The sequence below is a fragment of the Ctenocephalides felis genome, unplaced genomic scaffold (genome assembly GCF_003426905.1).
Source record: "Ctenocephalides felis isolate EL2017-DRISC unplaced genomic scaffold, ASM342690v1 CF-g0.4_SCAFFOLD_03571, whole genome shotgun sequence".
Taxonomy (NCBI): domain Eukaryota; kingdom Metazoa; phylum Arthropoda; class Insecta; order Siphonaptera; family Pulicidae; genus Ctenocephalides; species Ctenocephalides felis.
The window spans coordinates 57,604,945-57,630,926 of NW_020539725.1; the positions used below are offsets into that span (position 1 = coordinate 57,604,945).

Consider the following 25,982-nt stretch of genomic DNA (forward strand, 5'->3'; position numbering starts at 1 on the left):
CGTTACTGTTACTATATTTATAGTGCCAAACACTGTTATTTGCTCATATATTTTGATTTAAATTGAAATTTCAAGCCGGGGTTGTTTTTCATCGGATTTGTTTCATCAACATCCGCGTCCGCCATCTTGAATCCGCAAAATATAAAAGTTTGCCGCTAACTTCATATCATTTTTGCATATCATCTGTCATCTGTCCTCATATCATCTGTCAAATAAGTGCTTGAGCTTGACAGAACAGATCAACATAAATGACATGAAATAAATAAGAATTATTACTCACTTTTAAACAACCAATAATGCTCAATGTATATATTAGCATAATAAATATATATAAATAAATTTCAACTCAATTGAAACAATTTCGAAAGACTACTTTTGTTACTACATTTGGAGTGCAAGTTTACATTGGTTGGAAAGAATTACAAAATACGTGTGTACAAATTAAGTACAAATTATTATAAGTATGGATTGCGAAGTAAAATTAATCGTAAAATGGAACGGGAAGGAATATGAAATATTAAATTTGTCCCAAAATGATACTGTTGCTGATTTGAAAGATGCCATACAGAAGCAAACTGGTGTCCGTTCTGATAGACAAAAACTACTTAATTTGAAATTAAAAGGTATCATTTGATGTTAGGTATAAATACTAATATAACAAACAATTTTTATTTACATTTATTCAAGCATAATAGTCTTTTTACATCATTTTTCACATTTAACTAATTTTATAGCACCATAATATTACATATACCTATATATATTTATTAATATGCCTTTTATAATTGCATGAAACATATATAATAACGTTATTATTATTATGAAGCATAATATGTTCTAATATTATAATTTTGTTAAACAAACATATATTTTTACAGGTAAAACTCCAACGGATGATGCAACTCTCGATAGTTTCAAGTTCAAACCTGGTTTTAAGTTGATGCTCATGGGATCATTAGAAGAAGACATTGCAAATATTTCTAAAGTTCCTACAGATATACCCGAAGTTCTTAGCGATCTCGATATTGAAGAGGTTGAAGTACCAATTGAACATAGGGATATATACAAAGCCAAAATTGATAAAAGAATTAAAGAGTACAAAATCGATATTATTAATGAACCAAGACCAGGAAAGAAATTATTAGTACTTGATATTGATTACACTTTGTTTGATCATAGATCTTCTGCAGAATCTGGTAATGATAAATATTGATATCAAACAAAATTGTTATCATGTGTTAATAGCAATTTATTAAAATGAATTTAACTTTTAGCTCTAGAACTGATGCGACCATACTTACATCAATTTCTTGCAAGTGCCTATGAGGATTATGATATTATTATTTGGTCTGCAACTGGAATGAAGTGGATAGATGAAAAAATGAAATTACTAGGTGTTAGCAATAATCCAGATTATAAAATAATGTGCCATGTTGATGGACGTGCTATGATAAGTGTTGATTTGCCAAAAATTGGACTTGTTGATGTATGTAGTATTTATCAACATCAAAAGTAAAATACTAGTAATGTCTCAACTATTGAAAAAAAAACTTTAAATATGATACTAAAGAAATTCCTTTATAGTATGTCTTCAAAATTATTTTATAATTTTTCCAGGTAAAACCACTTGCCGTGATATGGGGAAAATTTTCACAATATTCTCCAAAAAACACTATTATGTTTGATGATATTCGCAGAAATTTTTTAATGAACCCACAATCTGGTCTGAGAATACGTGCATTTAGAAATGCTCATCAAAATAGAGATAAAGATAAAGAACTTTTATATCTAGCTATTTATCTCAAGAATATAGCTATTCATTGTGATAATTTTGAGGAATTGAATCACAGAAAGTGGGAAAAGTATTCGCCTAGTAAATGATTTAGTGATCTATTATGCTCATGAATTAGCATTAGTTTTTATATGTACTTTATTATTTTTGTAAGGTTAGTAGAGTAAAAAATGGTTCCTTAATTGTTTTAATCATGTTTTTTTCAATTGAGTTTGAAGGATATCAGGTTATGATTAATTATTTGTAATAAATGTGTATAATGCCTAAATGCATATCTCTTGCCTGAATAAATTGTGATATATTTATCAATAATTCAATATGATTTGTTATAAAGTAATAATATGTTTTTTTGCTGTTTATTCAATTTGTATGATCTGGTAAATATACATTACTTAGTTTTATGTATAAACATAAATATAGCTTGTTTATATTCATTGGTTTCAATGTAGTCACACTTATTGTTTAATTATTTGAATCGCGCGCTACAAATTAGATTTTTTAAATTATTCCACAATGGCAACCCTGGGACCAACATTCAAATGACATTACGCAATGCCAGCTCTCCTAAATAATTAAAATTTTTAGTTTAATGAATGTAAATTTTTAGTACTGATTTATCGTGATACACCAAAACATAAATTATTTTTCACACTTTCTCCAATAACTATTGTAACAGAATGACGACTTTTATGAAAATTCTCTCTAAAGTATTTATATATGACTTTTATGCTATATGCAATAGTGTTAAATCAATTTTACCATGAATGTTTTGCCTCTATTTTCAGATTAACTTCAATACTGGAAGAGTCGTTTGTGATAATGTAAAAAAATGTTATTTGCACACAGGTATTTATTTAATTCAAAATAATTTTTAATCGATGTAACCTAACAAATTATTATAAATTGTAATTGTCTGTTTCCAACAGTAATTTTGATAATAGTTTTAAGCTTTTGATACTATTGTTCTGGATATTTTATGTAAACTTTAATATTATATACAGATTTTAAATGGTTATCCAATATCAACAAAATACTGAACTATAATAGTGAACCGTATACAAATATTAGGATCTTTATTTATATTTTGCATGCAAAAGGAACTAATGTTAAAACAAATTTTGGTTATTAGTTTTAAAATTATTTTTTATGAGAAATAGGAAGCCGACTACTAGCACCGATGGTGCAAAGTCCAGCCCCTCATTTCGAAGGTATGGCAGTTGTCAATGGTGATTTTAAGAAAATCAGCTTAACAGATTATAAAGGCAAATATTTGGTATTGTTCTTCTACCCCTTAGATTTGTGAGTTACATGAAATTTTATTTGATATAACATTATCTATCATTTATGCAATTCTAATTTAGTTTATACTTTTAGTACTTTTGTCTGTCCAACGGAGATTCGTGCTTATAGTGATGCAATAGGCCAGTTCCGGGAAATCGGTGCTGAGGTTGTTGGATGCTCAACGGATTCACATTTTAGCCACTTAGCATGGATTAACATGGATAGAAAAGTAATTATAATTTTAGTTTTATTTTTATATTAATTATATATAAAATTTGCATTGAAATTCATATTGAGCTGAATTTGATATTAAATTCCATTTTTTCAATAATTGATTACAATTATAGGTAGGCGGCTTAGGTGGTTTGAATTATCCATTACTTTCGGACTTCAATAAACAAATTTCACGAGACTATAGTGTACTACTTGAAAAAGATGGAATAGCATTGAGAGGTCTTTTCATTATCGATAAGGAGGTAAATATGGATACTTTTACTTTTTACAAGCATAAGATTTTAACAATTTTATTGTCTATTAGGATATGATAAGCAAAAATGATATTATTCCCTATTTATCTCAATATTTTTATGTTGCAGGGTTTGGTGAGACAAATGTCGGTAAATGATTTACCAGTTGGAAGATCAGTAGAAGAAACTTTAAGAATTATAAAAGCATTCAAGTTTGTGGAAGAACACGGCGAAGGTAAGTTTTATGATTAAAATATTAATTTGCTGAAAAAAAGATTTCATATCTTTTTTAACATTTATAACTATTTTTAAGGTTAAAAGTTTCAAGTAGTTATTAAGTTTCTTTAATTGAAAATATTTTTCTAGTTTGTCCAGCAAATTGGAATCCTGAAACAAATCCTGCAACAATTAAACCAGATCCTAAAGGATCTCAGGAATATTTCTCAAAAAGTTAGAATGTAAAATGAGCGGTGATGTTTGTATGTTTGTTTTAATACTTTTTTTATTTTGAATTATTTAAATGTGATTGTTATGGGATAAATAAAACACAGATTTATATATTTAGATTAATATATTAAAATTATAATTATAATTTTACTTTGTCATGTCTGAATTTGTCTTTACAGGTTTTTTTGCATTGCTCTTATTATCTGGACATTCACACCAAGGTGTGAGAGATTTGTTGCAGGATAATTTTATATTTAGAACTGTTATGCTGAAATCTTCTATGGTAATTTTTTTACGGTCGACAACTTGATATTGCACATCGTGCAATCCAGTTTTTCTATCACGCTTTCTCGTAACTTCTCTTTGATTGTAGCATTTGGCAGTATCTCTCTTTCTGTGTTCTGCTTTATGAACATGCCTAAAATAGGGAGAAAGAAATTAAACAATTATCAAAAGGCAATAAATAATTATAGTGATTTTCTATTACCTAAATGTGTTGGTGGTGCCTGTAGTTAAATTTTCTGGCCTTGTTATTGAAAGACTAGCTTCTTTTATTCTAACATAAAACTCATCGTCTTCTAAGCCCCATCCCCAATATTGATTAGACATACCTTTAACAAGAACAAAGTGTTCTCTTTTTATAAGTAAAATTCCACCAACAAATGTTGCATAATGATATTTTGGATGGTATGATGGAGCAGCAACATGATGAGGTCCTTTAAAATCAACATACATTAAAATTAACATAAATAAATAATTATTCAACCCAATGTAATACCTTTTTCAGGATACTTATAGGATAAATTACTATTTAAAGGAAGCAAGTCGACGTCATGCATCGCTATATAGTCATAATCTTTTAATGTTTCTAAAAACCCAACATTTATCAAAGACGCTCTGTTAAATCTATATGAATCTACTTGATTTAGAATAAAAATGTGATGTGCAATATTTTGTTTGAATAAGAATGTTGATATGTAAGGAACAAATTCTAAAAGTTCTTCAAAGCGATCTCTAAAAGGAACTAATACTGCTAGTTTATGAGGAAATATTGGCTTAAAATTGGTATAAGGATTTGATATAATTTGTTTTATTTCTTTTTCATTTGCACAATTACAGTTGTCGAACTTTGTGAATAGATTTATTGTACAAGTTAAGAAAAATGTAATCCCTATACATACTAATAAAAATTGAATACTTGAAATTTTGAAAGACATTTTGCCCGAAAGCTGGCTAACTAAAATAATCTACATTTTGTATAATTATGGATTTATGTAAAATTTTGCATTGAAAACTTTGTATAATATAATTTTGCATTTTCTGTCATTGGTATGAATATATAAACAGCAGCACAAGCTATCGGATATTTAAATTATTTTAAATACTATTAAGATAAGATATGAGTTCTTATCTAATTTTTACACCAGAGATTAAGTAGAAACAATTATTTATGTATAAATTAATGACAACCATTTTTAAGGTTATAACCCGAATGTATATTATGTTAGGCTTGATAAGCATGATCAGCGTTTTTATTTATTCAATGTCTTTAATAATTTTCAAAAAAATTTATTATTGCTTCAATTAACCGTAAGTATGTTTACTTATCTATGCGTAAGTTATTTTATTAACTTCTCGTGGGGAAAGTTATAGTAATCGCAAAAAAATCGAAAATGAAATTTTTTTATATATCTTTACGTTTCAAAACCTTCTGAATATTTTGGCATACCTTAGAAAAAATGGATGTATGTGTGTGTGCAATTGTGTATGTGTGTGTGTGTGTGAGCGGATACAATTTTTCGTCGACGATTTCGGGAACACCAATCTACCGATTTGAGTAATTCAAAAAACATTTGATTCGTATTGATAAGGAGACGTGCTGATTAGTTTTTGGCACAGGCAGATCTAGTTGTTTATTTGTCTAGTCGTAATAAGTTTTCACATTTTGTCGGAACAAATGATGAAAATTCTAGTTTTTATAATTTTTATTCATAGACATTTTTGTTGACTTATTAATTTTATTCTTTGAATGTTTAATTACGGTACGGGAAGTTCCAGCAATATGCTTTAAGGCACGATGCCATGCGCCCCACTAGTCGTAATTTATTTTAAAAGTTAAACTAATAATAACTATTAATAATAATCATTTCCGTTTGCGGATATCCGACAGTGATGTCCAATGTTCAATTAAAACTTCTCGTGTGAGCGCAACCTAACATTGATGTACGAACAAAGGCGCTAAATTCAAAAGCAACTAATTGTGATAAGCAACATTTATTTCTATAAATGATCTATTATGTAATTTTAAGCATAAAATTATGTTACAATGAAATATTTTGACTGTTTCAAAGTGAAAAAATTGAATGGCATTTGGAATAACTTGCATAAGAAATTCACGGTAGGAAAATGAGCTTCAATGCACCTTCTATGTGACGTAACGAAAAATCATTATCATACCAAAGTTAAATAATAAACGTCAAACTTTGCTTTGATTCTCGTTTATTGCAACAATAATATGTTTTTATCGTTTAACAGAAATCTTCATTAAGTGAGTTGATAAGATCAAATGTTAATTTAATCAATCAAAACATTTATAAAGTGCTATGTTCGCCAATTAAGAAAAACATGAGCAATAAGGTTATTTTACTAGCATGTGGCTCCTTCAGCCCACCGACACCCATGCATTTTCGAATGTTCGGTATGTAGAAATTATAATATTAAAGTAAATTTCTTGTTATCTTATCATAATTCATTTTATAGAACTTGCAAGGGACTATTTACACAGTATGAATATTTGCTCCGTAATTGGAGGTATAGCCTCTCCAGTGCATGATGCTTATTCAAAAGAAGGACTTGCACCCAGCTCACATCGATGCCAAATGCTTAAATTAGCTTTACAGTCAAGCGACTGGATTAAGTTATCGTCTTGGGAATGTCAACAGGAGGGATGGTCGAGAACCAGGGTTATTTTACAATACCATCAAGTAATTATTTGATATTGCCACTTAGTAGTTCAAATTTAAGTCTTAAGCTCGGTACAGAAGACACCAGATTTCCTGATTAGTTTGATAAATTATAATTTACGATATTGCCTGACATATTTTACGATCTTGCCAGTTAGGTTTAACATTTAAGCTCTCTATTCACAACGGCAGCATCCTTGATATAATTTCTATTATTCAGTTTCTGTTATGTTAAGCTGCAGCATTTTATTATTTTATTATTATTATTTGATTTACTTTTTAGAAATATGAGATTAAATCATATTATGAATTCATCCTAATCAGATACGATACGTATATGTTTATTGCTACATTTCACACAATGCTCTGTTTGTACATTTTTAAGTTTTAGTGCATTTTAGGCCTATATTTATAATAATCTATTTGAAAATGCACAAAATTATTATTAATTATAAAATAAGTAAATATCTGGCGCAAAATTCTTGCACACCTTACCAGAAATCTTGACAGAAATCCTCTTACAAGAAATACTTGTTTCGTGTGTACCGGACTTTAGTTTTTAGTAATAAAGATTTAGTAATCTTTAATTTAGTTAAGTAAATAAATAACAAATCATACTGTAACATTCATTTTATTTACTTTAAGCGCCACTTTTCAATTTATCTTGTACAACCTTATGAGGTTTTTGGAAAAATTGATTACGATAGTTCTCAAAGCATTTTGTGGTTGATCTACTTTTCAGATTTTATTTAAACATTTGTTTATTAAAACTTTGTTTGTTTATTAAAATTATTCCATCTTAACTTTTTATTATCAGGTCTTTAAACTTATTAACTTCCCGTAGGGTAAGTTATTGTAATGGGCCGAAAATCGGAATTGAAAATTTTTACATTTCTCGACGTTTTGAAGGTTTCTGAACATTTTGGCATACCTCAGAAAAAATGGATGTGTGTGTGTGTGTGTGTGTGTGTGTGTGTGTATGTATGTATGGATACAAATTTCCAGTCACGTTTTCGGGCGCACGGATCCACCGATTTGAATGGTTCAAAAAACATTCGATTACTATTGATAGCGAAAAGAGCTGATTAGTTTTTGGCAAAGGCAGGTCCCGCCGTTTTGGAAATACGAAGCAAAGAGTGCAGAAAATAAAAATCGACTTTTTGAGAGAACGGAGTATCCGATTTGAATGATCTAAAAAACATTCAATTAGTAATGATTGGGAGAAGTGTTTAATAGTTTTTGGCAAAGGCAGATCCTGCCATTTTGAAGATACGGAGCTAAATATGTGAAAAATGGCAGTTTTTGAGAGAACTAAGCGTCCAATTTAAATGATTCAAAGAACTTTCTGCTTGTCTTAACAAAATAATTGATTTTGGAAAAAAAAATTTCAACTTTTTTTTTTTTTTTTTTAATTTTTTGTATATCGAAAATAATTCAGATTTTATTTTTAATTCTGACTAAAGTTCTAATATACTTAGTACAAATAACTTAAACTTGGAAATTCAGTTTATATAATTCTTATAAATATTAGACAATGTTACAATATTTATAATAATCTATTTGAAAACATTCAATATTCCTCGAACATTTCGTTACGGTACGGGAAGTTCCAGCAATTTGCCTTAAGGCACGATGCCATAATTGCCTCAAGACAGAATTCCACTTACAGCTAGTTTTCAAATGTAATTTTAAATATAGTTGTTTTATTTGATTAGTTTTGTGATAATATTTCTATTTTTTTTCTCCACAGAATAAAATAAATGCATTTCTCAAAGATCGAGATTCAATAAATGAAGTGGAAATACCCCAGTGGATGCCTTTTTCATTATTAAATCATCCAGAAGGGTTTTGTAATGAAGGGGTTACAGTAAAGCTCCTATGTGGGGCTGACTTATTGGAGTCTTTTGCCACTCCAGGATTGTGGAATTATGATGATGTAAGCCTTATTTTTACATTTTACTTATTATACCCATATAATTTTTTAAGAATTTTGTTCTTTGGATAGAAATCAATTGATTTTTTAATGCATATATATTTCGGTAGTTAATTTGCATAATAAAGTCTTGCCGTTATATATTATACTAAACATTCAAGTATCTATTCATAGTTGGAAGCCATACTAGGTGATCACGGGTTGGTTGTCATAACAAGATACGGTAGTAATCCTGAACAATTTATTTTTAACTCTGATCAGTTGACAAAATACCGGGTAAGAACTTTTTGGTTACCCTAGATTAAAAAAATAATTAGGTCTTTAAACAAATATTTGTTCTCAGAGAAATATAACTATAGTAACGAACTGGGTTCCCAATGAAGTAAGTTCTTCCATGATCCGAAGGCTACTGAGCCGTAACGAGTCAGTAAAATATTTGATAGACGACAAAGTGATAGATTATTGCATAAAGAACGAACTTTATGGAGCAAAAACTATGTGAGAAAATAATTATTATTTTTGAAGTGTTCGATGCATTTTTAGTCTTTATTAGGATATTGTGATAAACCATTATTCTTTTTTTTGTGCTCTCGTGGATGTAGTAAGTATAACTTAACTCCAACTTATAATACAAATAGAAATATAAGTTCAGGCATTCCCTCTCCTGCCGACATCTTAATGAAATCACCATCTGACTTTGAAATACGGCTCCATCCAATTTCACATACCTATTCAATGGATGAAACTGATTTTACTGAAACAAGAGTAAACATTATAAATAACGAACCAAAATCTGACAAAAAAGTCACTAAACATGAAGATTTAACTAAGAATACCAATAAACTACCAGAATCTAAAACTAACGTTTTTTGTTGTGGTGAAACAACTGAAGGAAAATCTAATAAAAAATTTCTTCATCCCGGACAAGCCGTTAAGGTTGTAACGGATTCTCTAGGCGGCCATACAGTTTTAAAATCGGAGGTATGTACTTATAGCACTAAAGATGGTAGTAATTCTGCACATTTTGATGGAAATGAAAAGCTACATGTATCTGATAGCACTAGTTGTATGAAGTCTTCCAAAAGCTATGAAGATATAATAAAATTTATATTTACAGAACACGGAATTCGGGTTCTGAGTGAAAAAGAAACAGTTGTATAATAGAGTCATAAACTAAAATGATTTATTTTGTGATATATTTGTAATGTAACGTACTTCATAGTTTATTTGTTAACTATACAAAAGATATTGATTTATGTAATAAATATATTAGATGCAATGTTTGGTTGTTTTATTTTTGTATATTTTTTATTCAGACTAATCAATTTATAATTTTACATTTTTAATTATATTACAGAGAAGAGAGTATTGAAGAAAAACATTAACAAATTTCTAAAAGAATAAAACTGCAGTTTGGTGTTTAGTAATTTGACCATCATTTTGACTCAACAAATTAATTTATATCTAACGTTTTGGAATTACAGGCATGTAAAGGTATGAACCAATTTTTAGATTATTTTTTAAACAGTTTTTTTAGAGTTATGTACTATGAACTAACTACTCTATTACTGATAAAATTAAACTATAAAAATCTGTATAATCAGATCTCAAAGTTATCCTAGTATTTCAAATTTTTTTTATTTCATATTCTTATATTATGAATTGGCTCAGCCAATCTTTAATGAAAACTAATCAGCTTGATGCATTATACTAAAATTAACACTAATTTTTCTAAAGTTTTCATTTATATTAGTGCAATATATTTTCACTCTGAAACAGTTTTGTTGATATAATAACTATTCATTTTACAATTTTTAAGATGAATATTTTTTTCAAATATGGACATGTTTACATGTTGAATTAACACTTTATTTCTTCGCTTTCTTCTCGGGCGCTTTTTCTTTTTTTCCAGCTTTTGACTTTTTTCCGCTCTTTTTCGAATGAGACTTGCATCTAAGGCTTTCAGGTAATTTCCAGGGATATTCAGGATGGTCTAAAATGCCATCCCATTCCCTGAATAATAATAATTTAATATATTATATAAAGCGAAATATATAATAATTTAATTTCTAAGTTTTTTTAATTATTAATATGAAAACATTATAAGAGTTTATTATAATTTTTAAAGTGTTTTTAAAAAAGTTTTTAGTACTAAGCAATAGACTCATTACCTCGGCAAACCATTTAAAAAAAAATATATTTGTAATTATTTCTGAAAATCTCATATGTTTCTCTATTTTATTATTATGTCTTCTAAGAATCTTATTATATTGTTTTTCCATTTTATTATTGCCTCATGAGAATCTCATTATGTTTCTTTAATTTATTATTATGGCCCATAAGAATCTTATTATGTTTTTTATTTTATTATTATGTCTTATAAGAATCTTATTGTGTTTCTCTAATTTTTAGATTCTCTAACATTTAAATAAAATCTAATTTAAATTTTTCTCATTTCATTTTATTATTAATTTATTTCTTACCTAAAATTAAATACTCTGGCTTCTTCTCCAATATGAAGTTTCTTCAGCAACCTCATTTGCTTCAGATTTAATTCAATGTTTTGTGCTTCGAAATTTTCTTTCATTTGTTTTTCATCATTTGTTTTCGGTATTGGAATTGCCCCCAAGTGCATAATAAAAGCCAATATTGCCTTAAGAAATAATTTTGTAATATATTAATTTAAAAACCAAACTTATTCTGCTTAGAAGCTTCAAGTTATGTACTCTGATATGGTATTTTTAGGAAAAAATCAGCCACATATCTTTAAGAATTATAGTTATAAATCACTTGTAATAGTAAAACTGCCTGAAGGAATTTTGCAAAAATGTTTTGATATGTGCAAAAAATCGAGAGAATGATCGGTAAACTTTAAAATTTTTTAGTATAAAAGTGATTATTTGGCAAAATGAAGTTATTCTTTTTAAAACTTAAATAAAACTAGTCTTTGTTCTTTCATTAAGACAAATAGAAGCAGAAACTTTTAAATCTACTCAAAGTTATTCAAAAATGAGCCTGGCATTTTTAATGACACTCTACTTATATATTACAAAGAACTGTTTAGTTCTTGATTTTTTTAACTCTAGGATTTATTTTCAAATTTTATCATTAGTTACTGACCTGGGCAGGTGTGCAGCCAATTTCTTTGGCAACTTTTTTAACTGATTCATGGTCAAATGGACTTTTTAAATTCTTTGCCACTGCATTTCCAAAACTTGCAAAAGGACTATATCCAACCAACACCATATCATTACAACGGCAATAGCAAGATAAATGTTGCTAAAAATAAAAGTAATTTTGATAATTAAAATTGAAGAATTTGAATATGCAAAATATTTATAATTTATAATTTACACTTTACCAATTTAGATTTTGATTATCAGTCTTATGGTTGAAATATATCACCAAATTTTGCTTTGTAACATTAATTTGGTGATACGTGATTGTAAGATTTGATCTAAACTATCAAAAAGTCTAATAAAAACTTTTAAAATTGGAAAGTTTTACTAGTAAATTTCCATTATCTCGTTTTACTAGTAAATTTTCATTATCTCACCTGTTGCAAAAATGGATGCATCTCGACTTGCAAGCAATGAGGGCGAATTTCGCAATTGTTCATGATACGTTCTAATTGTTTCACATTAAAATTTGAAACTCCTATATTTTTAGCTCGTCCAGCTTTGTACTGCTTTTCGAAGCCCTTCCACATATCAACATGATCAGTACAGTAATCCCATTTAATTTTCTCATTGGGGTCGTTAGACCTAATAGGAAAAAAAATATTTTAGCAAACACATAGTTTTCTCAATTTAAAATGTTATTTTTGTAATTTTTACCAATCTAAAGCACCAGATTGTGATGGATCCAAAGTTAAATTCTTTGGAGGATAAAATCCAAATGGCATGTGGGCAATGTATAAGTCTATGTAGTCCGTTTGAAGTTTTTCTAGAGTCATGCATAAGTATCTGAAAAGAAAATTAATAAATAATTACATAATTATGTTAAAAATACACACAATTTAGAAAATATTAATCATAGTGTTTTTTGACCACATCAATAAGACAAAAAATTGTAGTCCATGGATCGTTTTTTACATAAATAATGATGAACACGTCGATTTGTAAAAATATTTTATTTCATAGATGGATGGATAATTAGATAAACAAATGGACTCAAAATAAGGATAAAAGATCATCCTTTTATACGAACTTGCCAACTTCATCCCTCCTCAATCCAAAAGGTGGTAATTTCGATGTGATGAAGACTTCTTCTCTAGAATGCCCTTCTGAGTACCACTTTTTTAATACTTTTCCCATTGAAGTCTCATTTCCGTATATGAAAGCTGTATCTAAATGCCTAAAAATAAGTTTGACCAAAATTGTACATATGGAATATTTTCCAAAACTGTTTTTATAAAATAGTTTTCATAGGAAATGTGGAAATTAATCCTTGCAAAGTTATTATACAAATAGTAACCTATAGCCAATTTCTAGGGCTTTATGAAGTGCCTCCTCATTTTTTTCAGAATCTTGCATACGCCAAGTACCTAGGCCAATTCTAGGCATACGAATTCTGCATCCTAATTGACTTGGTTTAACTTTGCACGACATGATGTGTTAATTCTCTAAAAAAATAATTGTTTTTTTTTTTAATATATTGATTTCTAGAGCGTTTCTGGAATAACACATCCGTAAATTCAATAATATAGGCAAATTTTTTTTTCTGTAATAATAGGTAATGATAAAAAAAAGTTATGTATTATTAATTATTTCTGGAGAGTAGATGATGTTTTTTCTGTCGTTTTTGAAATCGTACTAAACTTGTGGTGTATGGCATCGTGCCTTAAGGCGAATTGCTCGAACTTCCTATACCAAAATTTTTTTTAGTCTCCTTGTCAATACGAATCGAATGTTTTTTAAATTATTCAAATCAGTTTACCCGTGGTTCTGAAATCGTCGAGGAAAATTTGTATCCGCGCATATACACACACGCCCACACATACACACACACACATACAACCATTTTTTCTAAGGTATGCCAAAATGTTCAGAAGGTTTTGAAACGTAAATGTATATAAATATTTTCATTTTCGATTTTGTTGCGATTAATATAATAAAAAGCGCAATAAATTCAGAGTTTTATGTCTTTTATTTTTTCATCTTAGATATACATATTCAGTTTAACACGTTTGCGGACAGACAAAAATTGACTATCATTTTATTTCTAAATTGGTTATTATATCCAAAATTTGATTTGATGACCGTAATAAGGGTAGTCAGATTATCATATTCTAATTGTTATATGTGATAAATGTTATAGCATCCACGTCAAGTTCATAAATTTAATTTTTTGTGCAAAATTGAATTTTATGTAATCATTTTTAGTCTGTCAGTATAAATGTCAGAAATAAAAAAAATACTATTAATATTAATTATATAAAGTACACTTACAGTTTTGCTATTTTATTTGTAAAACTTCGAATTTAGAATAATACTGAAACAATAAGATTTAGAAATTCATTATGTATTAATTTTTTTTATTAGATTTTTTAAATTTTATTTATACATTTTTTTTGTTTTGATAGTAACAAATGAATATGTATACATGTTTAAAATTCAATCATTTTATTAGAATAAAATATTTTATTATAAAAAAATTCGAATCTATTGGATACGCAAATATTTTCTTATGAAAATCCAGATATTGTATTTATAATATATTTGGTATCAATATTATATGGTATATTTCAATTCAGAAACATTATCTATTTCATAGGTAGATATTTATTAAAAAAAACTAAATAAACATATACAATTTTTTTCAAATTCATGATACTAAATGTCATGTCTCTCCTGATATTTATTAAATCTGGCTCCTTCGAAATTTTCTTTTTTCTGCGCCTCGGCCTTTACCATTTTTGCAATGACGTCCGGGAATGGATACATGGGATGATCTGTGACACCTTTCCAGAATTTGAAGTCAAAAATTCTGCCTTCAGTATCCTTATCGATTTTTCTTAAAGATTTCATCTGTGATAAAGACAACTCTATACTTCCAGCATGATAGTTTTCCACCAGTTGGCAATAATTGCTTGGTTTTGGAATCACGTTCACTCCTAGATTTAGCAGATAGGATAAGATGACCTAAAAATAATAATAAAACATAAAATATTATTAATTTTCCCAAGGGGTTATTTTTGGACGAAAAACCGACTTGCTAAATTTACGTTTTCCGACGTTTCAAGTCATAGTGAGGCACTTTTTGTTATATTGTTTTTAATTTTTTTCCATAAATTTTTTTCTACTTACTTGAGCTGGTGGTTTATCAAGTTCAGTGGCAATTCTATTAACGGAAGGGTCTTCTAATGGCGAAGGAAATTCTTGGCTCACCAAATTGCCATAAGAGCCAAATGGACTATAAGCAATCAGAGTTATTCCGAACCATCTGCAGAACATTCTTAGATTTTGCTAAAAAATACAAATAAATTGAAAAAAAATTATAAAAAATCGTAATAAATACTTTTTGCTTTGGTATGCGTATATAATAAATAAAAATGTGTATTTTTGAAACTTAAACAGCTCTCAAAATTCGGGATTTTTTGAGATATAGTTGGTAATAAAAAAGTACTAATGACGGAGTATACCAAATTAAAAAAAAAATTAAAAAATTGTAACCAATATGAGATAGGTAACATTTATTAATTTTCTCAATAGTAAGTGGTATTAGTCTATTTGACTGCTATAATAAGTTTCTTTAATTTCAATTAAAAAAAAAAACAGTAAATCTGAAGAATAGAATAGTGTCATAATATTCGAACAATGAATATTATATATAATAATGTGTTCACTATATGTTTCAAATTTTGCTCAAAACCTTCAAAGAACAGTGTTATTTGTTCTGTTTGAGAAAATATTACAAATCATTCTATTACAAATTATTCCAAAGTTAAGGATTCTTTGAGTCTATTTTGACTGGGCTAAAAGATCAAGTACAAGCCTAAGCTCAATACTTTCATTGAAAATTTTATATTATTTTCTCCAAATTCAAATAGTTTTTACGGAATATTGTCATGAACTTAATTATCATCTATTTATTGTATTTTAAAAAATAATTTTAAAATTACTTGTTGCATATAAGGATGTAGTTCAACTTGTAGAGCTGCAGGTTTAATGTTTGAATTATTCATTATAACTTCCAATTGAGCCCTATTGAAATTGGATACCCCAATATATCTGTAACAAAATTAAAATAAAATATTGATAAATAATAGTAATATTGATAACAACATTAATAATGTTATTGTTGAAGAGCACATTTTGTAAAATGATATTTTGGTTAGATGCAAATTAATTTACATGTTGATCAAAGTTCAAATTCTTATTTCTTTCAAACTTGATATAGTTTTTAGAGCATTAATGATTTTGTATATGATTTGCTAGTTTTTTGCTCTAACACATTTTTATCTTACAAATATATATTTTATAGTAGTACATTCCTAATTTTACAATTTCATTCATATTTTTCATATAGAAAAAAATTCTCACTTTTAAAAAAATAAAATTTAGTTTATGAAATACTAAGCTTTGTAAACTTCATTGATAGAAATTAACAGAGATATTTTATGTAGTTTGTATTTTTATCCAAGAATTCTTTTTTCAAGATTGACTTCAATATTCAGACGTTAAGATGTAATATGTTTTACATTTTTAAAAATATTATATGAAAAAATTTCATGTTAAGCCAAATAAATAATTTATATTTATTCTCATTGAAGGCTTTTTTAAAATTTAAATATCATATTTACTCTAGCTATTATTCAATATTTGTCTTTAAATTTTAGCATAAATTTGCGAAATCACTTTTTCCGTGTTTTTTTTAGTACACTATGGCTATATATATGCAGGTAATTTTTTTAATAATATAGTTGACTTTTATATTTTATTGAGATAAAAATCATTTATAATTAATCATGAGATATTTAATTATGTACCTGGCTTTTTTATAGGCAACTTGTTTTTCCATAGCCCTCCATAAAGATTCATGTGAAATCAAATCACCAGGATCCCATTCGAGAGATTTCATATTATCGAAACCAAAACTTTGTAGAGCAAATGGATGGTGCACCAAGTATAAATCTACATAATCCAATTGGAGACGACGTAAAGATTCTTCTAAATATCTACAAAAAATTAAAAAAAAAAAGATGAAAAATGTCTTAGATCACTGCAAAACATTTACCAGGTATTTATACTAAAAATAATTATTATATGTGAATAAATCTTGGCATTTAAAAAACTTAGTTATATGTTTTGTTATTAATAATTTACCAGAATGATACAGATAGAGCATCTGTAATTTTATAATACATTTTTTATAAGTAATATTTTTCTTTGTGCTTTACCATTGTTGACAAGAATATTATAGTTGATTATAAGGTTATTAATAATTTTCGTTTTATACTGTGATTTAATTTTTTTTATTTGTTTATTTAATTTACCTTTCAACTTCTGTAGATCTGTTACCATAAGGTGGTAACTTGGTCGTAACGAAAAGATCTTTTCTAGAATTATTCGCATCCAATTTTTCCCACATTTTTATAGCTCGACCAATGCTGCGTTCGTTGTTATAAATAAATGCAGTATCGATATGCCTATTGAAAAAATAAAATTAAGGACGTAAAATATAAGTTTTTTTTAAGAGTCTATTACTACCTATATCCTAATCTCAGAGCATTGAAGATAAATCTCTCGGTTTCCTTAGAATCCGTCATCTTCCAGGTCCCAAGACCGATTCGCGGTAGCTTCAATGCCATTCTGGATTAGCTCTGGATTTTCCAAATAATATAAATAATTCCTCATTCAGTTTGAGAATAAAATTTCAATTGATCCAGTTTGAAATCCAACTAAAGAAGCCGACAACAAATCCTATAAAAAATCCGGCTGCAAAACTTAAACATAGATCGAGCGGCGGCAAAATTTCCGTGATGTCTGAAACTTCCATGCATCAAGTAGCTGGAAAAAAATATTAATAGTTTAATAAATTTATATAATTATAAAACAATTTTTCACTAGAAGGTCTATGAGGAAAAACACAAATTCAGATATTTTTGCTTTGACTCTGGTTATCTTTATATATTCGCGGGCAGTAAACACTTCAGCAAAGTACAAAAATTGTCAGATATCCTAAATTTCATTGTATCGTTTATAAGGGTAGTCAAATTATGATATTATACACACAATACATACAATTTCTGAATATATAACATTTCTCAATAATTTATTATATAATTTATTTATTATAATAATTATTATTATTATTTTATCATTCTCATTCGCTTCTAAATTAAAAGCGTTTTGAGAATTAGCAAAATTTCATACAGAGTATGTTTTCATATTTTGGGCTGTAAAAATACTATAATAATTATAGCATACTTTGTATAAAGAAACTATAATAAATAAGCATATTTATAAAAATTCTGCACAAATGGCATTTCCCAACACTGAAATGGAATTTTTTGATGGATTTATTGAAGTTTGTTTCATAAAATGAGCTTTGTTCTAGATTCTATCTAAATAGACTTATATTATTCATACAAAACCTAAAAGATTAAACTTGAAAATTCATTGAATGAAAATTTATATCGTTTCATTAGGAAACTACATATACTTTGATGTTTATAGTAAATATTTTCAGGTAATTTTATATTTAACGTTTTTACCTTGTGATGTCATAAATTCATTCTTGTTTTACATAACAATTTTTATTTATTTTTTATTTTTAATTTCAATATTTATATTTTTTTGACATTTTAATTTTTTTGATTTTTGTTTTAAAATATATTGGCATGTTAAATCGAAGTTTACTTAAACTTAATATTTTATTTTGTTTTAAATCTGGAAATCATTTACAATTTTCAAAAATATAATCAAGGAAATTGCTAGGAATAAGATCATCAATCAAAGAATTATGTTGAATTCTGAAAACGCAGAAATATGATAATTAGAATGATGTGGTCTTAATTATTATATTAGTGCTGTTCTAATAATGTTTTATTTACGAAAGAAAATATGCTTCTTTTAGTATATTATTTCATCAACAATTTGGCGATTAAATTAAATTGAATATAATAATTACTCTGAAGATTATCTACTTGAATGTACATATTCAAGGTTTAATTATTTAATTATTTAAAATTTTCCTTAAATAGTGCTTTGTTTTTTTGTTTTGCTTGCAACACTATCTGTTAATTAATTTAATATTGATTCAATCAATATATTTCAAAATCTAATGAATCTAAATTACATTTCAATTACAAGCAAGAAATTTCTACAAGATTAGATAGTGTATTGTAATCAAGACCTTTATACAAACAAAATATCCTCAATCATAAATCTGTATTGAAACATAACATTTGCTCATAAAGATTAAAAAAAATGAATTTTACGTTATTATTTTTAATTATATTTAGTATTTTTAATTGCACTTTTTGTGATCTTTTAGTGAAAGTTGAACAAGGGGTTTTGAAAGGAAAAGAGGTCGTTAAACAAAATGAAACAATCTATCACCAATTTTCTGGAATTCCATATGCTAAGCCACCTTTATACGAACTAAGATTTCAGGTAAATCATTATTTATAATTCATTAATAGTTTTAAATAATAAGGTCATATGTGAATTATAAAAAGAAACAAGCGATCTAGTTAGATTTCATCTGATTCTTATCAATACTCTGATGAAACTCTAATATACTAAAAATACTTTAGTTTTCTAATAAATAAATAAATTTGGTTGATTTTTACATTTATTTTTGCTTTATCAAACAAATTGCATTAATTTTTTCATAAAATCTTCATACAATCCAAATTTTATAAAATTTTCAATTGTAATAATGATCCTTTACCAGTTTTTGGAGGTCTTTTTATACTTCAAAAGTTACAATTCTTTAAATGCTGTAAAATTATTTTTGTAATGGTTATTTAAGCCTTATCAAATATCTTAACGTTTAAGCAATTCAATTTAGAACACAATGCATTATTCACAAATTTACAATTTTATTCATAGGCTCCTCAAGAACCAAACTCTTGGGATGGAATTCATGATGCAACTGTTGAAGGAGACGTCTGCACTTCAATGGACATGCTTACTCAACAATTCAGAGGTTTAAATAATTAAAATTAATTATATCTATGTATTGAAGCAGTTAATTCCACGATTTATTAGTTGCATATTTTGTTAGTCTCATACCGCCATTGGTTGTTTAGTCTTTTTTTTATTTAATCAATACATTTCGGAAACTAAAATTATCTGAGTGAGTTGTTCAATTCAGAAAACATAAATCATAAATTACACATAAAATAAATATGCTTGAACATTGTTCATTTTCAAGGTTTATTTTGTTGTAATTATCTAAATATTATTGTTTCAGGAAGCGAAAACTGCCTATTTCTGAATGTGTATACACCTCCAAATGCCCTAAATCGTTCCCTTCCTGTGTTATTCTGGATTCATGGAGGTGGTTTTGTTAGTGGATCAGGAAACAAGGAATTTTATGGACCAGAATATCTCATAGATCATGACATCATTGTCGTCACCATCAACTACAGGTTAGGAGTGTTTGGATTCCTCAATTTGGATTATGAGATGGCTCCTGGAAATATGGGATTAATGGATCAAGTAATAATTTTCGATACATTAAACACTAATGCAGTTTTCTTTTTAAATAAAATGACTATTTTATAAATGTATCGTTTTCAAGGTTATGGCTTTACGCTGGGTAAATAAAAATATTGCTGCATTTGGGGGCGATCCACAAAAAATTACAATAATAGGAGAATCTGCAGGATCTGCCAGTGTCCATTATCTGATTTTATCAGAGAGTGCTAACGGATTATTTCAAAGAGCAATATTAGAAAGTGGTACTGCCTTGAATCCTTGGGCTGTTCAAAGAAATCATACAAAGGTAATATCTATAGCATCTTATTTGTTATTTATATTTCTAATTTTCCATATTTCATAATTCTTAGCGAGCTTTCGATCTATGCAAAGTTTTAGGCTTTGAGCCATGGGACGCTTCAGCAGCTTATAATTTCCTAGGCAAAATATCAGCTGAAGAATTAGCAACTACAACAATTCCAAAAGAATTTGATGGACAACTACTGACAGATTTCCCCTTTGTACCATCTGTTGAGAAAAAATTTTCAACCCACGAACCATTCTTAACCGAAACACCGTTATCAAAAATGCTTTCCGGAAATTTCAACAAAGTACCAGTTTTAGTAGGATTCAATGATGCTGAAGGTTTATTGACTTTGCTGAGCCAAAAGGACGAAAATATTTGGGAAAAGTTTGATGAAGATTTTGAGCAATTTGTACCTTTGGATTTGGGTATTTCCATTGGATCTGAAGCTTCTAGGGAGCTTTCAAAAGCAATGAAAGAATTTTACTTCAATAATCAATCTGTTGTTGGTAATGTACAAGGAATAATAAATATCACAGGTGACAATTGGTTTACCCGTGGTATTGATAATTTTGTCAAATTAACTGTTGAAAAACAAACCGAGCCACTTTTTTATTACGAATATAAATTTGATGAACATTCCATAAGCAAGCTTTTATTTGGAAATCATGGCATTGATGGTGCTTGCCATATGGATGAATTGGTTAATATTTTTAGAATTCCTCCATATGTTACTTTTGTAAAAGAAACACCTACTATGTTATTGACTAGAAACAGGATGATCACGATGTGGACGAATTTCATTAAATATGGGTAAGTTTTTTTTCATAAGCATGCTTCATGTCATTAGTTCACATTCAAAATTTTTACTATGTTTCATATATTTTTATATTTTAGTAATCCAATTTCGGAACCAACGGATTTTCTACCAGTAAAATGGGAACCTGTTACTGTAGAAAAATTAAATTATTTATCCATAGATCGCGATATTACTGCTGGTGTTAATCCTGAACATCACCGAATGCAATTTTGGCAAAAACACACTAAAACCATAAACAAGTTCTAGTTAAAATGTATAAAAAATATTGTAAATTTTGTACCTTACATGGCTTTTGTATTATTTGGAGAATTATTCAGTAAAAGCTGTATGTTCCCTAAATTGATATGAATTTATTGATATGTCTTTTTGTATACTGATGTCCATGTAATATCGATGTATCAATATTATTTTTTATCAGATATCAGAACTGCATGTTCTATCAGCTGTGTTTACTATCGTTCATCCTAACCTATTTTTTTCCTCGAGAGCGCAACCCAACGGTCAACCACTTGTTTACGACTGGACTATATATATATATATATATATATATATATATATATATATTATCTTGAATGTTGATTTTCAGCCAATCGTCGAAATAAAAGAAAACAATAAATAATGAATTGTTTATTTATACGTTTTGACACTGTTGTGTGCCATAATTCAACAATTTTTTTGTGTTTTACAGTATCTAAAAGAATTTTTACAAAGTTTAAAAAAGGGTTAAATTTAAAATATATTATAGATAAAAAAATGACAAGTAAAAAATTGATACATACCACACCAAAAAAAAAAAAATCCAAATCAGTTTAAGACAATGTTTTCTGAACATAACATTAGTAGTTTAAATCATACTTTCAATACCAAAAATCCTATTATTTTACATAAGGAAAAGAACGGTGACCTCAGAAAATTTGCTGAATCTGTATTTAGCTTTTTAAACCCCCTTTGCGTTAATAAACAAACTTATGCTCTGTTAGTACATGACTCTTATTATAATATTATCTATTTTTTAAATAATTTTTCAAATCTTTGACTGTTGTGTTTTTTAATTAATCTTTTTGATTATATTTCATATTTTTGTATTTTATTTTCTCTAATTATGTCCCCACTGTTTATCCTTGAAACTAACTACATAAATCTTTAGTTTAAATTTGAAACAAAATTAATATTTATTATTTTTTATTTTCCATATTTTCAAAAATTTGTGTTATTAATAGTGTTGGCGTATATATGTTGCAGAAATGTCCACAAAAGATGATTTTCACTTGATATTTATAACTTCATATAGAAATATGATATCATACTGCTTGATACCGAGCTTGTCGAACTTGTCACTGGTTTATGCTAGTCTTAGTATATTCTTAACCATTACACCATGAAAGTCTCAATCAATCAATATTCAATTATGTTTTGTTTTTATAAAAATATTAGTACTTTAAACATATTTATTATAAAACTCCGTCAAGTGTAACAATATTCCAAATATATAATTTAGAGACAATTACCAAGGTTTTCCATGAAATTATCGTTTTTTGTAATTTATTTGTTTTTATATCCAAACATGCAAAGATGTACTCAACCTTTTCATATATTAGTTTATTGAATCAATTTTTTGCTTCAGTATGAATTAAGAGTTCAAGAAATAATTATGTTGAAATTATTATTAATAAATTTGTTAGCTGGTTATTATTTTGCGAATGTTAATGCAAGTATTGTTGTGGAGACTAAAGAAGGCATTTTACATGGAAAAGAAATTATTAATGATAATGGAAAAGTTTATCATAGTTTTACTGGAATTCCGTATGCTGAACCACCTGTAGGAAATTTCAGATTTAAGGTGAATATTGAGAGTATATTCATTGTACTTATGATTTGCTTGTATATATAATTGTAAAATTAAATGTACTAGATATCATATAAAAATATGTTAACTTAAACTATATTATTACAGCCTCCTCAAAAACTAAAATCATGGGAAGGAGTTCGAGTCGTCACAAATTCTGCAAACATCTGTAAACAGGTTAACATGTACACTAACAAAATTGAAGGTACTATTAATATTAATTACTTCAATTTATATCACTTTTTGTTAAAGTTCATAAATAAATCTCCAAATTTATTACCAGGCTATGAAGATTGTCTTTACCTCAATATATACGTTCCACAAACATCAGACAACTCCTCTCTACCAGTTTTGTTCTGGATTCATGGTGGAGGTTTTATATCTGGTTCAGGAAATTCTGATGAACTTGGTCCTGATTTTCTTATGGATTATGATGTTATTGTAGTCACAATTAATTATCGTGTTGGCGCTTTTGGATTTTTGAATTTGGAGTTGGAGGATGCTCCTGGAAATTTGGGACTGCTGGATCAAGTAACTTGTATAATATACACGTCGATATTATGTAGAATAGATTTAAAAGATTGATTTTGACGATCGATGTTGATTTACTTGTGTGAAAAAAATATTAATTATTTTCTCTAAATAAAATAAAATAATTTTTTTTTATTTTTATTATTTTTAGGTGGAAGCATTGCGATGGGTGAACAAAAATATAGCTGCATTTGGTGGAGATCCAGAAATGATAACAATTGCTGGAAATTCTGCAGGAGCTGCAAGTGTTCATTATATGATCCTTTCTGATATTACTAAAGGATTATTTCAAAGAGCAATATTGCAAAGTGGCAGTGCTCTAAATCCATGGGCTCTTCAAAGAAAACACTTAAAGGTTTGTTAAAATCTATAAAGAAATATTATAGTAAATATAATAGTTTAGAATTCAATATTTTTATATATACATAAAACTTTTGGGATATTTATGCCAATATATAACTAATAATTTTGGAAAATGAAAATCTAAGACATTCAATAATGATTTAATTTTTTAAATATATAACACATTTTTAGTTCGACCCTTTATAATATTGTTTTAACTTCCCGTAGGGCAATTTATAATAATCGCAAAAAAATCGAAAATGAAAAGTTTTATATATCATTACGTTTAAGAGGTTTCTGAACATTTCGGCATACTTTAGAAAAAATGGATGTATGTGTATGTGTGAGTTTGTGTGTGTGTGTGCGAATACAAATTTTCATCGTCGATCTCGGGAACACGGTTTAACCGATTTCAATTATTCAAAAAATATTCGAATCCTATTAATAAGAAGACGTGCTGATTAGGTTTTGGCACAGGCAGGTCTAGCCGTTTCGAAGATACTGGGCAAAAAGTGCCAAAAACGGTAGTTCAGTTTTTAAGAGAACGGAGCGTCCGATTTTAATAATTCAAAAAACATTTTACTTGTATTGACAAGATGAAGAATTGATTAAATTTTCATGAAGGCAGCGGTTTCGGAGATCTAGTAATAAAAGTAAAAAAAATGCCATTTGGCGGTCAAAAATGATCTTTAGAGACATATGCACATAAATTTATTAAATATTTTACAGAGATTTTAACAATAAGTATAAATTTTGTTTACTTTCCTAAGGGTTCCGTACCAATGTTTATCCGTTAGACGGTGACGCGGCGCTTAAGCGCTTCGATATTTTGTCTCTATGCAGATAAAGCAGCACAATTGCTTTGAAAAAAAGTTCAGAACTTCCAAAATATTTCAAAATAAAGAAAACATTTTTTTTCCAAAGTCTTTTCTCCAAAAAAGTATTTTTTTTCAGAAATTTATAGTTTCTCAAAAATCTAATTATTTCGCAGTAAATTTCTTTCAAAAATGTTAATCTTTTTAAAAAAAATAATTTTTGGTACGGGAAGTTCCAGCAATTTGCCTTAAGACAAGATGCCATACACCACTAGTTTATTTGATTATCTGGCCAATTCATCATATTTTTGATATTTTTTTTATTATTTCAGCGTGCTTTCGACTTATGTGAATCTCTTGGCCATCCAACATCAGACACTCTCGATGCCTTAGAATTTTTGCAAAAAACCCCAGCAGATGATATTTTAAATGCAAAAATTCCTCCAGAAGTCGAAGGTCAACTCCTATTTGATTTCGTGTTTGTCCCTTCTGTGGAAAAAGAATTTCAAACCCACAAACCATTTTTAACCGAAACCCCAATCAACAAAATTAAATCAAACAATTTCAACAAAGTTCCTACTATGATGGGCTTCAATAATGCTGAAGGTATATTTTTCTTCAATTACGTCAACGCTGATCCTGATTTAATACAAAAGTTCGAGGATGATTTTGAACGATTTATACCAAACGATTTGGAAATACCTTTGAGGTCTGAAGAATCAGTACAATTAGCTGAAGAAATGAGAAAGTTTTACTTTAACAACAAACCAATCTCGGAAGACTTGCAAGG

At 27.8% G+C, this 25,982-nt stretch overlaps 5 protein-coding genes across 9 annotated transcripts; 2 read left to right on the top strand and 3 right to left on the bottom strand.

Moving 5' to 3' along the window:
- The first annotated feature begins 234 nt into the window (after positions 1–234).
- LOC113385472 (ubiquitin-like domain-containing CTD phosphatase 1) lies at positions 235–10,329 on the top strand. Of its 4 annotated transcripts, XM_026623322.1 has the most exons (8): positions 6,389–6,448; positions 6,523–6,685; positions 6,748–6,971; positions 8,701–8,886; positions 9,058–9,159; positions 9,227–9,381; positions 9,486–9,864; positions 10,241–10,329. In XM_026623322.1, the coding sequence occupies exons 1-8, from the start codon at positions 6,404–6,406 to the stop codon at positions 10,253–10,255; spliced, it is 1,269 nt and encodes a 422-aa protein (XP_026479107.1). In that variant the 5' UTR covers positions 6,389–6,403; the 3' UTR covers positions 10,256–10,329. The 4 variants fall into 4 exon arrangements, with proteins under 4 accessions (XP_026479108.1, XP_026479109.1, XP_026479106.1 ...); XM_026623321.1 differs by lacking the exon at positions 10,241–10,329 and having other exon boundaries at positions 6,371–6,448; positions 9,486–10,063; XM_026623323.1 differs by lacking the exons at positions 6,389–6,448; positions 6,523–6,685; positions 6,748–6,971; ... (2 more) ...; positions 9,486–9,864; positions 10,241–10,329 and adding exons at positions 235–623; positions 879–1,196; positions 1,275–1,486; positions 1,618–1,873 and having other exon boundaries at positions 9,227–9,390.
- Positions 2,339–4,085, top strand: LOC113385475 (peroxiredoxin-like). Of its 2 annotated transcripts, none has more exons than XM_026623328.1 (7): positions 2,339–2,499; positions 2,578–2,638; positions 2,944–3,091; positions 3,167–3,302; positions 3,421–3,549; positions 3,670–3,775; positions 3,907–4,085. In XM_026623328.1, the coding sequence occupies exons 1-7, from the start codon at positions 2,470–2,472 to the stop codon at positions 3,993–3,995; spliced, it is 699 nt and encodes a 232-aa protein (XP_026479113.1). In that variant the 5' UTR covers positions 2,339–2,469; the 3' UTR covers positions 3,996–4,085. The 2 variants fall into 2 exon arrangements, with proteins under 2 accessions (XP_026479113.1, XP_026479114.1); XM_026623329.1 differs by having other exon boundaries at positions 2,950–3,091.
- LOC113384753 (beta-1,4-galactosyltransferase 7) lies at positions 4,135–5,236 on the bottom strand. Its single transcript, XM_026622514.1, has 3 exons — positions 4,766–5,236; positions 4,475–4,703; positions 4,135–4,405 (listed from the first exon to the last, which is right to left on the bottom strand). Exons 1-3 carry the CDS (start codon positions 5,202–5,204, stop codon positions 4,135–4,137), a joined length of 939 nt encoding a protein of 312 aa, XP_026478299.1. The 5' UTR covers positions 5,205–5,236.
- A 422-nt stretch (positions 10,330–10,751) lies between the features above and the next one.
- On the bottom strand, positions 10,752–13,493 carry LOC113386368 (aldose reductase-like). The gene is made up of 7 exons (XM_026624152.1): positions 13,360–13,493; positions 13,093–13,239; positions 12,720–12,848; positions 12,440–12,647; positions 12,004–12,162; positions 11,367–11,536; positions 10,752–10,896 (listed from the first exon to the last, which is right to left on the bottom strand). Exons 1-7 carry the CDS (start codon positions 13,491–13,493, stop codon positions 10,752–10,754), a joined length of 1,092 nt encoding a protein of 363 aa, XP_026479937.1.
- Positions 13,494–14,717: 1,224 nt separating this feature from the next.
- Positions 14,718–17,653, bottom strand: LOC113386369 (aldo-keto reductase family 1 member C4-like). The gene is made up of 6 exons (XM_026624153.1): positions 17,595–17,653; positions 17,381–17,533; positions 16,874–17,062; positions 16,007–16,115; positions 15,192–15,350; positions 14,718–15,026 (listed from the first exon to the last, which is right to left on the bottom strand). Exons 1-6 carry the CDS (start codon positions 17,651–17,653, stop codon positions 14,718–14,720), a joined length of 978 nt encoding a protein of 325 aa, XP_026479938.1.
- Positions 17,654–25,982: the final 8,329 nt, after the last annotated feature.